General features: G+C 35.9%; 1 protein-coding gene across 3 annotated transcripts in view; it reads right to left on the reverse strand.

The window, feature by feature from the left end:
• The window catches only part of BIRC6 (baculoviral IAP repeat containing 6), a 185,713-nt gene that overhangs the window by 53,173 nt on the left and 114,145 nt on the right, over positions 1–18,395 (reverse strand). For all 3 annotated transcript variants that reach the window (XM_086743675.1, XM_086743674.1, XM_086743673.1), the window contains exons 59-65: positions 18,036–18,203; positions 16,090–16,263; positions 12,019–12,215; positions 9,477–9,777; positions 6,512–6,729; positions 3,979–4,143; positions 1,858–2,026 (exon numbers count right to left, since the gene is read on the reverse strand). In XM_086743675.1, the coding sequence (XP_086599801.1) occupies positions 1,858–2,026; positions 3,979–4,143; positions 6,512–6,729; positions 9,477–9,777; positions 12,019–12,215; positions 16,090–16,263; positions 18,036–18,203 (1,392 nt within the window). The remainder of the gene's footprint in view (positions 1–1,857; positions 2,027–3,978; positions 4,144–6,511; positions 6,730–9,476; positions 9,778–12,018; positions 12,216–16,089; positions 16,264–18,035; positions 18,204–18,395) is intronic.

Below are 18,395 nucleotides of genomic sequence, written 5' to 3' on the forward strand. Positions count from 1 at the left end.
CACAACATATGAACATGCACTGCCAACCACAAATAACAGTAGTCCAGTCGTGGAAAACATACTTAAAATTAACATTTCCAACTGAAACTTTGCCTTTTCTTTGTACTGTGGGAAAACAAATGGTCCCTGAAAGTCAAACTAGTCTGAACTTCTCTCCACCAGCCACATATCTCATCTCTTCTATCAGTATCTGACTGTTCTTCCCCAGTTAAAGGTGACTTAGACAGACAGATACGTTCTTCTACTGAAAACAGCAAAAAGCAATTTCAACAACTATGATTCATCTATAACTTAGAACCAACAGCTTCATCCTTTAGATAACACAGCATTTTGGCCAGGTCTTTCAGTGACTTCCTTTTTGCCTCAACAAAGAAGAATTTATGAGTATCTGTTAAAAAGATTACTTTATCCCTTTACTTCATAATTTACTTTATTGCTTTACATTAAATTTTCATTTGCAATAATGAATCGAGTGTACAAGCTACAGAGTTCATTTTCCTCACTGTAATATATGCAAAATAGAATCAACAAATTCATTGCAAAATCAGGGAGAGGTGTCAAACTGCGGACTGGCGAGTGAAACATCTTCATATTTCTATTTTTACTATAAGGTCCCAGCAGACTTTTTGAACTACTTCCATTCCATCATACAAGATTATGTAACGCCCTAGTTAACACAGATTAAAAGAGCCACGTTCTTATTTTAGTCCTATGTAGCTTTGTAAATACCTAAGACATAGATGATTTTTCTTTTACCCTGGAGAAAAGATATACTGTGTAATTCAACAAGAAGCTACGACATTGTTTCAAGAAATTCACATCACTACACCCTATAGCCGGCCTTAGAAGAACTACAGTAATGTGACAAGACCTTCAGCAGTTACTCTAAAAATAGGGCAAGCAAAATAAGGGTCCAGATTTTGAACAACTCCTTCGGCTACTTAGGGATTAAAACCATGCTTAGAAACAACTGAAAAAAAATTCAACCTAAGACTAAGACAGTGTTTAAAAACTTCAGGATGACAGTGATCTGAAAGAAAAAATGCTTATCAATATCTTCATACTAAAGCATGTCATCTAGTGAGACTGAACATAAGTCACAAACCCAGTCTGCTGGTTTTGCCCGTAGTTTCACACAGGCATTTGCCTAGCTCATACTGCTTGACATCACCATGTACAACTGAAATGTTTTTCACAGCAAGGTACAACATACTGGATGAAACTATCAAATCATCTTTGTTTTAAAATTATGAGAAATGGGATGATAACATAAAACTAATTTGTTTTTCTCTTAAAAAAAACCCCCACAACAATTTCATTGTTCCCACAGATTTGAAATATTTTGCAGTGTTGATAAGAGGCTTATTTTTATATTTCCTAAATAAAGCAGAAAAAGCTCCGATCAAAGTAAAAAATAATTGCTCTAGTAGATGCAACATTTACCAAATTCATGCATACATCTGATCAATTTCCTCACAAAGTTAACATTTTTCTTCACAGTAAGATTCGTGGTATTGTATAAAGTACTCTCTCTCTCCATGTACCTTATACAGAAAAACTAAAATATAAACTTTTCAGATGGATATACTATTTTCCTGTTAATTTCAACAGTTTAAGAATTAAATTTCAAATTAAAAAAAACCCAACACATTATAACAGAGTTTAAACTCTTACAACAAATTAACATTTAAATGAACACTATAATTTTGTTTTCTAAGGCTCAAGTGAATGTTCCATTAGTACAATTCTAAATTGGCCAACATACTGAGAGTAGCCAGAACTACCTACTATTTATATAAAAACTTACTTGACAGAAGTAAGCCAACTTTAATTTAGAAGGAGACAAGGGCACATTACCTGAATCGTTGCGGAGGTATGAGGACATTGCTGGGATGAGGCAAGATTGACTGAGTAGCTCTAGGAGAACAGATGGAAGAGCACTGCTGTTTTGTCCTCTCCCCTCATGGCTAGTTTGGGTTTCTCCATTTGATGTACTCCCTGCAGGATTTATGTAACTGGCAAGAACCTGAAATACACAAAAAATATTTAATCAAACCTGATTACTTTAGGCAAAAGAACTTTGACTTTATTCCTTAAGGAAGACACCATAATATTTCACCAGCTATTTTGCTAATTCAGTACTGGTATTTATTTCAACGGTCCCAAAGATCTCTCAGAAGAAATTCTATACAGTTATAAGATTATGATTCCAACTCTGGCTAATGCTAAAATTAAATAGCTATTATAATTCTGAATGACTTTAAGAGATCAGTTAATATTAATTTTGACAAAACTGCTGGAGTTACTCAAAGCAGGAGTTTGCCACTGAGACATGCAGCTGATCAGTATTCACTTCAGAACATCCACCAGCAAGAATTTTTTTTTTTTTTAATCTAACTGCAGACGTTTTTAAAACACTTGTAACTTCCTTTTGCATGGGACTTCAGCATTTACAGGTGAAGAAACTACTTATGGTGAGCATGACAGTGAGCACACCTCTTGCTTCAGTAAACAAAAAGCAGCTTTCCCCTCACTGACGCAGGGGAGTCGCCTCATGACTGCACAACTGTTCGTCCCAAGGGTAGCTCTTGCTGAGTTCACAGGCCATTACTATGTTGTACATGTACAACCTATTACACTTCCATGCGTCTGATTAGTACAGTTATACTCTCAAATCAAGTAACTGCAAGTCTCGAAAGGCTGTATTATTTGAAGTCTCAAGAGCTCTATTCACCTTTTTAGCCTCTCCTCCTTTCTTTCATTCTCCCTCTTTGCTCTAATCCCATTACCCATGGTATTCTGCTGCAGCATCTTACAAGCACTCTGTACTTTTTCTAAACAACCTTTCTAGAGAAGGGACCAGGCAAGGCCTGCTGTACAACTGACTGCTGAAGCATCTTCTACTTCTTCCTACAATGCTGACTGTCCAAAGCAAAAGTATCCTTACCTCACGACTTATGACAGTTGCAGCTAAACCTCTGCATGGTAAAAAATACAGAATACTGCTTAGAAGCTTCGCCAAGAGCAATTCAGGTGATTTTCCTCTTTCTTGCTTAGGAAAATTGTTTCAGATTTTATTTGTTTTGCTGTTGCAAGGGATGTGATACTTGTGCCTTGTGATCTACAGTGTCTGGAATAACTGCTTATATAAAAATAGTATCTTCATCACTCAGGGCACGGAAATTTTCAGAATTTCATCTCCTTTGTGCTCCACCCTAGCTAATGCATTTGAGCTGACAGTTCTGTGAAAGAAATTTTTGATGTCTAGATAGAATCTCATTTTCCCTACACTGACCTAAGATAACAAAGGTTGGTCGCATTTCAAAATGGACTGAAAAGCCTAATTATGCAGGATTTTCTTCTCCTTAGCACAAGGCATCTAGAAGGCACAGTTTTATGAAGATCTGGATGTTTACTTGTTATTTACTACTGTCATTTAATTCTCATGATTTTAATATTCATGATTTTATAGTATGTCTGAGTGAGATTGTTATAGTGTCATAAGGCATTCATGGACATCAGTTAAAAACCATGAGCATTTCTTTAAACTAGAGCTAAAATATGCGATAAATGAATAGAAAAGATTATTTGGCACACAAAACGTCTATTCCCGCATCCTCCTCCTTTAATGGACAGTCTTGACTTTTGACTGAATGCGCAGCTATATCCACAGAGTATATGACAACTCCAAGGAAATAAACTGGAATGCTTCTTGGTCCATTCTTTATTCAGTACTGTCACCCAGGCTTATCCACTCAGGTCTTTTCTATGCAGCAGTGTACTGATATTTGAAAACAGCCTAACTCAAAATATGATCTATGTCATTTTTCATGTAGACAGATGGTTGTGAACAAATTTTTTCCCCAAAATAATATAATTACTGTGCTATATGACCGAAAAAATACAAGCTCGATTTTTATTATCCAGGTTCTAATGTTCCAAATACTTATCATTAACCTAAATTTCATTATTACACACCTGTAGAAGGCAGGTCACATGCTCTTCTTCTAGCCTTTGCTTAGTCAAAGCTTGTTCAACATCCCATCCTGAAGCTGTGGAGCCTGTTCCAAAGCCTGTACCCTTAGCCCAGTACAACTGCTGCTCTTCTGTTGATGCACTGTTGTGTGTACTTGACACCTGTGGCTAAATTGAAAAAAAAAAAAAAAAAAAAAAAAAAAGGTCACAATATTCTCACATTTTTCATCTTATGAACCAAATCTTTAGAAAACCTTTGTTCTGCAAAAGAAAGCAATCCCAATTTATTAACTTAATAAAGACATAATTTAGATTGAGGGGAATGCAAAGCTTTAGATAGGAAAGACTCTGTCACATACATGGAGTTCCAGTACAGGTCAGCAGTAAATTGTTGCAAGTGTTTCTTCCGTAAGCCCATTTCTGTTCTCTTTTAAGACAGTGTCACTGCTTAAGTGATCAAAGGTATTCAAATGCTAGTTAATCAATATCATACTAGACATCACAGCTCTGTAATTATTACTGTTTAACACCTAGTCAAGTTTAATAACATAATTAGATGAAGCAAATGGAAGTAGAACTGTCATCAAAGGAACACAATTGAAACGTTAAGATTCTCAAGCATGTGCTGATTTTGAATAAACGCTCCAAAATGGCAAGAGGCATGTGGCAAGTTACATGTATAGCTCTGATGTATGATCTCTGGGTTACTAAAATACACACTATTTCCTCTCCAGATAATAGGGTGGAAATACCTTGTCCTTACAATGTTCCAAGAGAGGGCACTTTCCCCAAAGGTGCTTGTACATCTTCCAGTGATCTACACCACTGCATTTTACTAACATAACTCCAATATTATATTGCTTAGCTTTAATGAAACTATTTAAGCACTTACGTTAATTCTGAAAGTTTACCAGATCTTCGGCGAAACGGAGGCAGACAAAATTCTGATAAGCATTTTTTAACTAATGCTTTCTTAATTACCTATTCAGCACTCTAAACAAGTGACCTGATTTTCTGAAGCGATGAACATTTACTACTTTTATTAGAGCAACTCAGTGACAACTAGCCTTACTGGAAATCAGGTCACATGAGTAGGTGCCCAACTTCAATTTGTAATATTTCATTTATGGCTCTGAAAAGTTTCGTCTTCTGTTCTGATCTTCTTCAGCGACTTTGTTCAGGATTATACTTGAAGGAAAAGAAATTATGTATGAACAGACTGCAATAAAAAAAGGTTATCGCTTACGCAGCACCATACTGACAGTAGTCTGGAATCACCATTTAACTTTTACATTGGGAATGCAATGCATCTCGGTGATGAAATAGCTGTGTGGTTATTCTCATGTAGACATTACTCATTACATCACTCATGAACATGCTGTTCATGCTCAAGAGGGCTGTCATGAGCACTGACTTAAAGCACTTAAGGGAACGTCTGGCCCGAGAAAAACAAGCCTTGCCGCAAGCCTGATGGATCTCTAGTTTCAAGTTACCATCTATCACCTGATAGATATGAATTAGAAAAAGGCAAGCTGTTTAAGGGGTCATGGTAGAACTGAAGCAGACATAAAAATTAACGGTTGCCCTTTCCCTCCAAAAGTGCAATAATGCTAAGGAGTTAATGTGTCAGCAGCCTGATACTTCATTAGGAGCAGAATGTCTCAGCTTCTCCTTAAATTTGACTAGCCATTAAAGTGAATTATTCTCATGCACAGCCTAATCTTCCTTGCTCAACCTCTCATCAGTATCAGAGCTGCTAAAATGTAGACAGCTCTACACTTTGCATCTACATAGCCATATTTAGCCACCAGGAACTTTTCATGCAAGCCGCTGCCACAAAGATGCTAAAGAGGACAAGTCATTATTTTTTTTTTTAAACACTTTTATAGACAATTGGTATGTTATGTAGAAATGGCAAATCATAATCCTAAAAAAAATCAGGAGATATATATTCTGAATAGATGGTTATATAACACACTAAGTACCTCAAAAAAGTTGAATTTTGGAGATCCACTTGGGATCCTGAACACTATGGAAAATTTTTGTCTTTGGATCTCATTTCCCCATCAGTAAAAAGGGGATAAAAAAAAAAAAAAATCACTGCATTAATTCATTAATTTTCGCAACTCATTTACGTTTGTGAAGCATTTAAGAGGAAATAATTTGCAGCCAGTACTTTAGATGATGAATGCTAAATCAGGTAATGAGCTCAGGCTATCTAATGAGGATTAAAGAACCACCATCTATTGAGCACTATGCTTCTCAGGCACTGAAAAAGAAGGTCCTGCAAAAGAAACTGATTACACCTTAATGCTTCATGACGTCTTCTTTGTTGGTTAAATTTCATGATTACTATGTTTATTTGCAACATGCAAGGACAATTACTTAATCAAGTACTTGATAATTATTTTTGCTCTTCATTCAAATGCCAACTCTGCAGAAATTAGACTATAATGACAGCATGGAGATTATTTTCTCTCCTACCGTTAAAACTCTTACTGCTTCTTAGCACTAATTTTTCTGCTGCTAAACTTACCTCTGCCTGATTGGGACTAGAGTTGGGCACTCTAGGTGCATGGTGGCTTAAAGCAGACAGACAAGCAAGGATAAGATGTATAGCCCCAATCTCCAGTGCCATCCGCCTAAGCAGTACTCCGTCGTCAGTAGTCAACGGTGTAGTGCTGAACAAACTACGCAACACATGGAAAGGCAGAGTTGGAAGGACGTTTGCTGAAGGAGACTGCAGGATATGACCTAGAGTGAAGAAGAAAAATATCAAAATCACATTTTCTTTCAATAGTTCAATACATATACAAATATATATAAAGACTTAAGCATTCACATATACAAATATACTAAAGACTTAAGCATTCACATATAGTAAACTATCTATTATTAGGTTTCTCTTCACAAAAAAATTTCAGCAGGGGAAGAGTGTAGAAGAATGTTTCTTCATTTCCTTTACGAATTTGGTTAAGAACCAAAGTTATAAAATCTGATTTGCTATTTTCAGGGAGAAAACTTAGTTTGTGAATAATAGTGAGTATACTTCTGTATATGACTACACTTCGGGTTGTATTTCTAAATGAAGAAAACTAAGGTGGTTCAGAGTAATATAGATATATACACTTAAAAATATTCCACCGACAGCAACTTAAAGAATGCACATGGTCAGCTAATAGCAGCTCAGTTGAAAAGGAGCTGTAGTTTATCATGCTGCAGGATTTTATTTTCATAGTCAATGTGGGAATTAAGTCACTGACACCATCTGAGCTGTGATGCTATTCAAATAGAATACATGGTGAAATACTAACATAATTTTAATTAGATGAGCAGCATGCCTGAATTTTATAGTAGAATTATTTAAAATTTTTAATCCTTTTGCATTATGAGTAAAATTTACTTCTTTTAAAAGCCATATTTCAAATAATGGAGTGACTTATTAATACAATGTACTCAGAGTTGGGAAACTGTCTCAATTTTTTCTGTATTTAACAATGCATTGCACATTCCTTCCCCAGTACATATGCAAATAGAGATATCTGACAACTGGAAATACTTCAAAACATCCAACTCTGTTCAGAAGTTTGCTTCTTATTTTAAGTATATTTATATTACTTTCTGCCTCATTCTTAGGGTTTATCAGCTATATCATCACCCAGATGTGTAAACTGAAATACATTACAAATATGAATGTCTATATTTGTGTGTATATGTATCTACACACACACATGCATACTCACACAAGTTAATTCATATCTATCTGATACTCTCTGTAAAGACAATACAAGAAGGAAGCAAAAGTCCTCTGACTGAGAGCTTCATAAATAAAACTGAACACCCCTGGAAAAAAGCCCATCTGACAGAATTTCAGAACTGCATGTGTAGCCAAATGATAAGGAGACAAAAAAAAAAAAAAAAAAAAAAAAAAAGAGAGAGAGAGAGAGAGAAAAATCTAAACATTTGCCCATGATTTACGTTCGCAGACAAATGAATCCATGTTTTGTCTATAAACCATGGATTTGTAAGTGCAGCTCTTCATATTATGTGAGAAAGTACAGAGATTCTAGTGCATGAAAGTATGAAAAGCTGCATTTCTAACAGAAAAGGAAAATATTAATGCTTTATACAGACAACTAATGTGGATTACTGTGTACAACTGATCCCACATTTTCTAAAGAGCTGAAATTAGATGTTTGGCTTGGGGAATGGAGAAGCTGTTTAGTCCAGCAAAAACAAAGGCTAAGAGGGAATACAATTCTTGTCAACAAATGCATAGGAGAAAGAAGATCTGTTTATTATGAGGAACAATGCTGGCACAATGATAAATGGGCATAAACTGGACATGAATAAATTTAGGCTGAAAATTAAAGCAGCCCCTACCTATCAGGAAAATTATGTTCTGGAACTGTATTCCAACAGCAATAGTGGATGCACACATAAGCAAAAGAAAGCAACCCAAATTTTAAGGGTTTGAGTTGATCTCTTTATTAAAAGAAAAAGAAAGATATAAAATTGTTTGCAATAGCAAGGGACTGGAACCACTCAAGGACATAAAAATCTGAGGGACTGCATATAGTCCTTCAGTTAATTACTATTCAAATTAGATGGGAGTAAGCAGCCAGACTGAATTTTTGTTATCCAGTTTATTCTTGTCTCCTGTCCTGTACCTAAATACATGAAAAATAAAAACGGAGGGTAAACAAGCAGAAGGGAGGGTAAACAAGGCTCTTCGTTTCTGTCAGTCCTATAAGCTACACGTTGTCCACCACTTTATCGGCTGCTGAAGAGAGACTAACTTCAGTTGATTGCTGCATAGAAAAACTAGCATTCAAAAAGTCATAATGAAAGGATATGTCTTAAAGTACTAAAACATCCTTCACATACACTCTTCCAGTTTTTCAAAACACTAAAAAGTATAAATATTAGGACTATATGCAGAATTCCAGGTTTGGCTGCAAAGACACTGACTACGAATGGTCTCTCAGCTCGTCTGTTCATTCACTGAACTCACACCACCAAGATAGAGCTCCCACTCAGCTAATTTGATCACTATGATCTTCAGATCTTTCTCTCCTTTTCTAAAACAGTATTATTCAACAGTTTGTTCTACATCTGCTGTAGCTATGCTCTCTTCCATATTATTCTGCATTTGGTTGCAGAATTATATGATGTTTTCTCAATTAATTGAGTATACCCAGCTACGCAGCTTGTTCTGTCTGAGCGCACTGTCATCTTGACAGTGTCACCGCAAGTCTTATCAGCAGTTATTTTACAATTACTCTGACATCTAGATGAGAACACTTGAATACTGATGATTGTGACAAAACTTTGCCAGAAAGAATTTAATATTTGGAGACAACAGACTATCAAAGATGCTAGCAACACAGTTCTGCACAAATCAATTCTAACTTCCTGCTAAAAGCATTACAGCGTAAATAAATTTAAGTAACATGAACTAGTAGTGGTCTACAAAGAAACATAGTAATTGCAGCACATACTTCCTTCACCATCATCTGTAACTCCCAACACCAATCTCAACAGACACTGAGCATGTTTCCGTTCTTTTAGCAGCACCTCAGCATAGCCCGGGAGACGAAGAAATAAACCAAAGGCAGCCAGGGAATGCGCGGGTATGGGAGACATAGTCTGAACCGTTGACTTGATCGGTGGAGGTTCTGCAGCAATTGTTTCTGGTGCTTCATACACCAGCTCCCCTGATTGTTCAATGGTAACCCATTCAAACTGATCACTGTCCTTCTGTTTTTCCTGTGTGGTCGATGTAACCACTGGAGTGCTCACCTTAAAAAAAACAACAAAAAAATCTGGTATTCATTCAGTCAATGACCTAGGCAAGAAATTTATTAAAGTTAAGATCTAAAGGACATATGATCTTAATACAGGACACTATTAAAAAGTCACATCACTACCATTTACAGATATGGGGACCAGGTTAAATGGCTAAAAAGTGCATACTTGTTGCATTTTCAGTACAGTTCTAGAAAGTCCCACCTACACAAGCAAGCAACTGCATTTTGTCAACCTAAAATCCTCAGTTAAAAGCATGTTGCTTAAAATCTAGAGGCATAGGAGACATGAATTCAGTAATAAACAATACGATGATTAGTTTATGTATCAAACTGGTAAGTAAAAAATAGCCCCTTTATTTTTAACATTAAACAGTATGAATGCAAATGTTTAGTTTTTAGTTACATATTGAAAAAAGGAGAACAATTAATCATAATACTTTTAAAAACTAGGAAGAAATTTGGGTATATTAGCAGTCTTGTAGCAACTCAGATGCTCCTTTCAGGCTTCGATTGATTTGGCAGGCTTTATTACTATTATGCCCTCACACAACAGTCTGTAGTTCTATTTTGTGAACTAACAGTGCAGCCAGGCATTATGACGAGAATCAGAGTTTAAGGGATAGGAAACAGTCACACACTCAGTTAAAACGAAGGTATGACACCCAGGTCCCTCTCATAATTAAAAATCACAGAAGCTTCAAGCTTTTATGTTATTCAGAAGAACTGATGTAATCATATTTAAAATTTTAGTATTTATCACCAGACTGATCTAAACTGGAAAACATGAATCTGAAAAGCCCTTGAAGATTCAGAATACTGAATTCCAAATTAAAATTTAAAGCCATGTTTAGCTGCATTTATTCCAATCATCTACACATTAAGAGCATAATTAGGGAAATCTTAAAATATAGAGTTTACAGAATCAAAAGTACCAGTGACTTAGAGAAATATAAAAGTAAAATTAATGAATGAAGAGTTTGGAGAATTCATCAGTCTTCACTCTGAGTCTTCTATTTGATACTATTGTACTTAATTCACTGTTTTTATGGATCACAGAATTCTTATTCAGTATTTGAATACAAACTTATATCTCAAGCAAAAAAAAAAAAAATTGTGAAAAGAAAATAACTTCCTAGGACTATAAAAAAAAAGAAAAAAAGATGAAATTTCCCATGGTCATAGGCTGCCTTTCATCTGTTGCTGAATTCCATTAATCAGTCTTCTTCAACACAGAGTGCACGTTATCTCTCTTGGATTTTAAAATACAGTAATTGCTTATGTGAACACATTTCCTTAACTTTTAAGTTTTGGACAAGCTTGATACTAGACGTCTAACACATCTTCACAGAACTATTTACAAAGGATTCATACTAATTACCTGGTCTCACTACAGGTCTCCTATTCCTGCCATAGTTTTGCAGTCAGGGTGCTGAACAGCACCCTTAACTCAAGATAACTTAATTTCAAAGGGAATAAATATTCACAATTTTCCTCTTAAGGATATCAGTCAAAATTTTCAAAAATATGGCCAAATAGAATTTGAATAATTCATAGGTTATTTATTCACTTTTAAATAAAGACTGTGTACCTAGAACAGCAGCCAAAGGAGTAATTCCACACTAATGTCACTATTGACACTTTTGAAAAGCATATCAGCACCTCCAGTTAAATTTTATACATAATTATAATAATAAGTATACAAATAAATATCATATATTATTTATTATATAATTTTATTTTAGATATATAATTTATGATTACAAAGAGAATTTAGATTTTACAGTTATTTATTATTTAAAATAATAAAGCTAAAATAAAATTCTATAATCTGCTTTGAAAACTGAATTTCACTTAATCATAAAAAAGCCTCTGAGGGTACATTTACATGTGCAATTCAATGATAAGCAAGTATGGCTTTATAGTACATCAGCAACTTCATGTTACTGCACCCTCCAAGATATTTTATGAACTAACAGAAGCAAGGCAAGCAGCAACACTGAATCTGTGCATTTGTTCCAGAAGGACACGGAGACCCAAGCAGCCTATAGTATGTACATTGAGGCAGCACGTATAGCTGGACTGGGCTGCAGAGTTATGCACTCGCTTACTTTAAAGCGGCTTGCTCACATAACTGAGATCTCAAACTGAACCACAGAGAAATATGAGGAAAATACTGCCGTTAAACAAACAAACCACTCTCAGCAGGTTTTTCTACACTGATTTTTTCACTCACTTGCTGAATTACATCGGGATAAAGCATAGGGAGTCTCTCTGCAATGAGGGCCAATCCACCCATTCCTGCAAAAACTTGCAGCGGAGACTGAATGGGACAGGTTTCAAGAAGTGATTCATCTAGCACCGCATCCATACACTCATCCCCAGGACTGATGGCTTCATCTTCAGGGCAAGGCCCCAGTAAATCTACATGTTCTACAAAAACATAGGGGGAAAAGAAATTAATACATCATCATCAATATTGTGTTTATTTCTTCATTCTCACTTAAAAGTATATTTCAAAAGTAGCTTTTTCTTAAGCAAAACCTGAATCAAGAACTTGAAATGAACGAGTACAAAAGTATCAAAATAAAAGTATTCGTAGTACCTTTTGCCAGCGATGGCAGATCCATGTCATAACTTGTGATTATTTGTAAAGGGTTACATGTTAATTATTAGAATTTTATGTTTTACTAGAATTTGATATATGCCTTCAAAATTTTGTTAACTTTGGAAGTATGACATTTTTAACACTGTTTTTCATCTAAGAGGTAAGAGTAGGTTCGTTACTCTGATAAAGAGTTCATAATTGAAGAAAGGAAAGACAGCCTTAAAGTAGTCTTGCTTTTTCCTCAAAAATGCTGAACAAGACTTTTTTGTTTCCCCTCTCCCATTGTTTAACTCACTATCCATAAAGTCCTATCACCTATCACTTACCACAACTACCATTCTTGTATCTCCTCTCTGTGAGGTGTCAAAATATCCCCCTGACAAAGCTGTGAAATTTAATTCTATTCCCCATAAAAAAAGATCAAGATCTCTATCTTTAACATTCTACTAGCCTCCATCCTCCCAGTTTATGACTAAGCATTGTAATACCGTCTACAATAGACATAAACCCCAATCATTTTATGCAATGATGCATACAAACTGTATATACAGAACCCTACCACAATTCATTTTGCCAAAAATTAACCCTCCGTTCATTGCCAGAGGCAAACTTCACAGCGAATATTCAACTTATTTCAGCTAAAGAATCTGTATTGAAGATTATGTTGTTAAATTTTATAACACAGTGGTCCTCAAAGCCTTCACAGCATACCCACTTCAAAGAGCAGCAAAGACCAAGTGGTCTCAGTATGTGAGCAGTCTGACGCTCAGCTGAAAATCCACTATTATACTTAAAATGTTTGTATGGACACATGCTGTCATTTATTATATACTTTCAAAAACACAGAAGCACATGAAAGCACAATGCATGCAGCTACTAAAACTAACCTTTTTTTTTTTTAACTTTTAACGACAAATACTTTATCTTTTAAGACCTGTTCTTCCCTACTATGAAAGGGAATAGGAAACAGCAGGTCTTTCCACATCCTAAATCTCAACTTTTAAAAGAAGCACAGGTTACAAGGACATCTTGTGGGAGGTACACATAGCTACAGAGCAACGTGATCAAAGTATTAGATTTACTAAGCTCAAATCAGGGATATGCAGGAGCATGTACATCAGTTCTCTTTAATTCAGCCCGAAGGATTATGAGAAATAGAAAAGGTCACATACACTTCCAAAGCAGGATAATCCTTGTAAGAAAGAGCCCAAACACAACAACACTTTGAGTACATATGGCTTTGACATCTACTGTTCATAAGGATATGGACAGAAACCACTTCTGTGAAAGTACACCACAGATAGTGGGTGAGGATGTCCGCAAACATGCTGGTCTCAGCGAGGGACCACCTGCTGTCAGACATGTGGAGGACTCCACCATGCTACGCTGAGCATGATTTACAGTTCAATTGCTTGCGATGACATGAATTGAGCAGAGCACAAAAAAGGTTAGATTTCCTTGATAAAGAAAATTTCAAAATAAAGATTTTGAAGGAAGACTCACCCCTCTATTTTACACTGTTTTACAGTGTAAAAAACTATAAGCCTTCCCAAAGAAGGAAAACAAGAAATAGACACACACAGACATTCAGAATTAATAAAAAAATTCACTAAGGCCAGATGCTTCCCTGCAAAAGACAGTTGAGCAATATGTTGTCAGTGAGTAAGCATACAGACATATAGCATATAGGTACTTTTACTATGAGTGCAAATATAATGCACTCAATATAATCCTTTCATATCTTAAATACTGTTGCAAGGAGTTACACTTAAGTATGCTTCTCCAGTACTTGCTTTAGTTAATCATCTTATAATCCAATTTAAATAATTTCACCTCCATGGATGTTCTGCAAGTTTTCAGTGAAGTCATGCACTTCAGCTATGTAAAACTGCTGATCTCAAAGGCATTGAAGCAAACAGAAAAAAAATATAAATGACACTTTTCCTCAAGGACAATAGTAGTAAATGCAGCTCTAGAGATACCATGTGAAGCTATAAAATCTATCCACCACAGATAAAAAAAGTCTACTTTAAGTAGCAAGTAAGGAAATACTGATATGTAAGAATGATTTCTACAGATACTAATATCTAGTAACAAAAAATCAGTAGCACTAAACCTCGTAACTGATGAGTGGCGATTGTGAGACACATGAATGTTACTAATATTTTACTGTATAGCACCATAGATGAATGGATTTGTAATGACAAATTCAAATTTTCAAAAGTAGTAGTCTCAAGTTTAAAAAAAGAAGCCTAGTAACTTAATAACTTAATAAAAGTTCAAAGAGGACCATCATGTTTTCACATGCAACACTACTAAACTGAACCTCCTCTAATGATTTTTGAGTTTCATTCAAATAGAAAAACATTTATTTTATGTTTAGAATTTAAATAAACAGCAAAATAAAAACATTATTTGAAAGAGAAAGGCCTCTCAATACTGTGAGAGATCTTTATATCCAGCCATCACACGGAGTCACAAAATACTTAGCTCAGACCAGATAGTAAGAAACCAGACTTTTTTCCCCTCAACAATTCTCTCTGTTTCTTATAATTTCTTTTAGAAGGAGACTGTCTAAAGACAACAGTTTTTACAAGAAGCCTCTCTCAAATTAGTTGAATGATTAATTTTGTAATTCCATGCTGTGTCAGCAAGCTGGTGATCACCAGATCACCTCAGCTTAATTTCAAGCTCCCATTCCTCTAAGTCCTTCCCTAAAGGAATGATACCAAATATTTCAAAACCGATTCCTGTGATACAGCTCCTCCTTCCTTTCCCCAGCACTATGAGTAAGTAGATACCAAGCAATTAGAGAAAACCTCAGCAATAAACAGACCAATTTAGAAAATCTTAAAAATAATGTTTTTAAAAGCTAGAGTTACAAGACCTGCTTAGATGGGCTTGAGGATAACTCCCATTTTTAAAGAAGCATTTAAGTATCCAAGTTGCCACAACAAAAATTTTCACAGGTTTTATAACTCATAAGGTTTCAAAGAACTCCTGCATTACTTAATCTGCCCTGGTTATCAGCACAAACACTTACTACAGAAAAGTGGTATACATGTCAGAAATAAAATACATGGTATCTATACAATCATATTCCAGTACTCCAGTACCTCAAGGGGGCCTACAGGAAAGATGGGGAGACACTCTTCAGTAGGACCTGTTGTGACAGGACAAGGGGCAACGATTTCAAAATAGAGGGAGGTAGATTTAGATTAGATATTAGGAAAAAAATTTTTTACAATGCGGGTGGTAGAACACTGGAATAGGTTGCCCAGCGAGGTGGTAGATGCCCCATCCCTGGAAGCATTCAAGGCCAGGTTGGATGAAGCTCTAAGCAACCTGATCTAGTCAAAGATGTCCCTGCTCACTTCAGGGGAGTTGGACTGGATGACCTTTAAAGGTCCCTTCCAACCCAAACATTCTATGATTCTATATAATCATATCATATAGAACACTACAAAGAAGAAAGAAAAGTGAAAGCAGAACAATCATTTTGGTGCATCTAGTAGATGCAACCTAAAGACAGGCAATGAACTTTTTCCTTATCACAAAGTTTAGCACATGTAGAGAATGGCTGACACCCAAGAAAATATAGAAAACTGCTGTTTCTTACCAGGAAAATCAAAGCCATTTTTGTCCAAAATAAAAGCATTTTTAAAAGGAAGACATAAAAAAAAAAGTAAGAACACTCACCTTTTTCTGTGTGAAGACGTTTAAATGAGTCTGTTTTTGATAAGCTTGCATCTGAAATGACTTTGGAACCAAGCTTAACTGTCAAATCTATTGATCGGTATCCTTGAGGGAGTTTATGGTCATACAGCAGAGTCAGAAGCTGGGCAAGCGTCATTTCAGCTGGTAATGGTTGGCCTAAACAACAATAGCGTAGAGTCAGAGAGGAAAATTATGATTGGGTTTTTTTAACATACATGTCCAGGTGCTATTCATTACTTGTACCACAGACACCAACTAGACTAAGTATTATCTGTCTCCAGACTAAGGCTTTAATTTTGACATTTGTTCTCTTGGGAAAAGGGGCTCCATCAGTTTGGAACCAACTATCAAAGAACCATAGCAACATTCCCTAAGCCAGCTCTATGTTGAGAGTCCAAGCACTTGGCATACTTAACAAATGGTTGAGGCTGTAGTTTGACGTGCATTTTAAGCCTTTCCCCTAGTATTAAACCCCATCCCTGCATCACGTTTGAACCATGGTGGCATAAAAGTGTGTGACCATAACGTAAAATGGCTGAAGGGGAAAAAAGTGGAAAACAAAGAAACTTGCAATTCTTTTTGAGTCCTATTAGGCCCAAGCACAGCTCACTACTCTTGTGTCGGGACACAACTCAGCAAGAAAAAAAAAGAATGGGACAGTCAGGAATGCTTTTCTCAGCAGTAATGCAAACTTGAAATGCACATGCAATACAGACCAAACTGATTACTGAAATCAAGATTTTGGCCACTCTTTCATTTACGAAGAATATGTTCTTCTCTGAAATTACAAGTTACTCCCAAGGCAGAACAATTTTTCCCTGATAACAAGCAGACTTCCATACAATGTGGAACGTTTTTGAGTTGGGTCATATAACACACTTAGCAAACCCATTTAATCTTGACGGTACTTAATTAAGTAACACAAGTTCCAGGAAGGTCTTCAGTAGCAATCTGTTTCTTCAATGAAAGATGGTGTCTTAAGAAATTAAAATTAAAAATGTCTTGCTATTGTGCAAGTGAAGAAGTTTTCCGCCCTTTTTTTTCAGTCACTGGTTCTGCTTTCCATGGCCTTTTTTATAACAACTGGCTGTTGCATAAGACGTGTGATCAGCCAGATCACAAATATGGAATGCTCTACACTACCATTAGTAGATAGCCAATCTTTACCAGTTAGATATTGAAACAGGCACTGAGTTTTGACCTTCTTTCCAAAATAGTAGCATTAACTGTACCAATTTCAGATATTTTAACCCAAGTATACGATCCCTCTAATACTTGCCAGAGGATCCTGTTCTTTATGTATGATTTAAGGTTAAGAATTCCTGTCACACCAATCTCGCTATAGGAGAGAGATCTCTCTATGCCCCAACTACAACATTGCCACCAGCTTTGTCCAGATACCTGATAAAATGTGAGTCCATATCTCCTATACGTAAAACATGACTAACTGCTTAAGACCTGCATTTTTTGAAAACACAAGTATTATGGAATGCAAGAATATGCCTGAGCTGACAAGTCAGCCTTCCAGAAAGCAATGCAAGCTAGCTGCCCTCTCAGAACATTAAATAACAGGGCACAAATACCAGTTTAATTCTGCCTTGCAGGTCAAAGAAAATGTCAGTCACCTTACAAACCCACTCCCCTTTTATTTCTGAGTGAAACTGGAAAAGTTTTTGAGAATTTGTTTAGGAATAAGGAACTAAACTTCACGGAAGATCAGCATAATTCTTATTTTTTGTCAAGCCTCTTGATGTCACAATGCTTCACTTCCAGCTGGAAGTTGTTACCCAACCCACAAGGACTCTACACTTCAAGATGCTGAATAAAAAGACAAAGATGTCCATTAGCATTACATCTACTTTCTAATGATGTATCAGCCACTGAAAAAGACCGTAATTTTGAAGTTTAAAAACAGTTATTAAAGCTACCTGGTAGAAGTTTATGGTATAGGTGAAAGACTGGAACACTAATGGTCTTGCTGGAAGATTCTCCTCCTGAGGAAGAGGTACCTACTTTATCCGCCATCACTCTTCCTCGCCTTGATGGTGGACGTGGAGGAGTGGATGAAACAGCTCTTTTTGACTGAGATTTCAAACCTAGTACAGGAGTGAAAAATTCAAAGTTATTCTGGTATTTATTAACCTCAGCTAGCCAAGATGCAATGTATTCAATATCTTCAATGATAGCAAAAAACTCAAACTTTTCAGAACTGGCAAATTAAGTATCAGAATAGTATTAATGTATAAAATATATTTGGATATAATCCCATTATTTTTACAGTTACAAGG

Source organism: Chlamydotis macqueenii, chromosome 3 (assembly GCF_036417535.1).
Source record: "Chlamydotis macqueenii isolate bChlMac1 chromosome 3, bChlMac1.mat, whole genome shotgun sequence".
NCBI lineage: Eukaryota > Metazoa > Chordata > Aves > Otidiformes > Otididae > Chlamydotis > Chlamydotis macqueenii.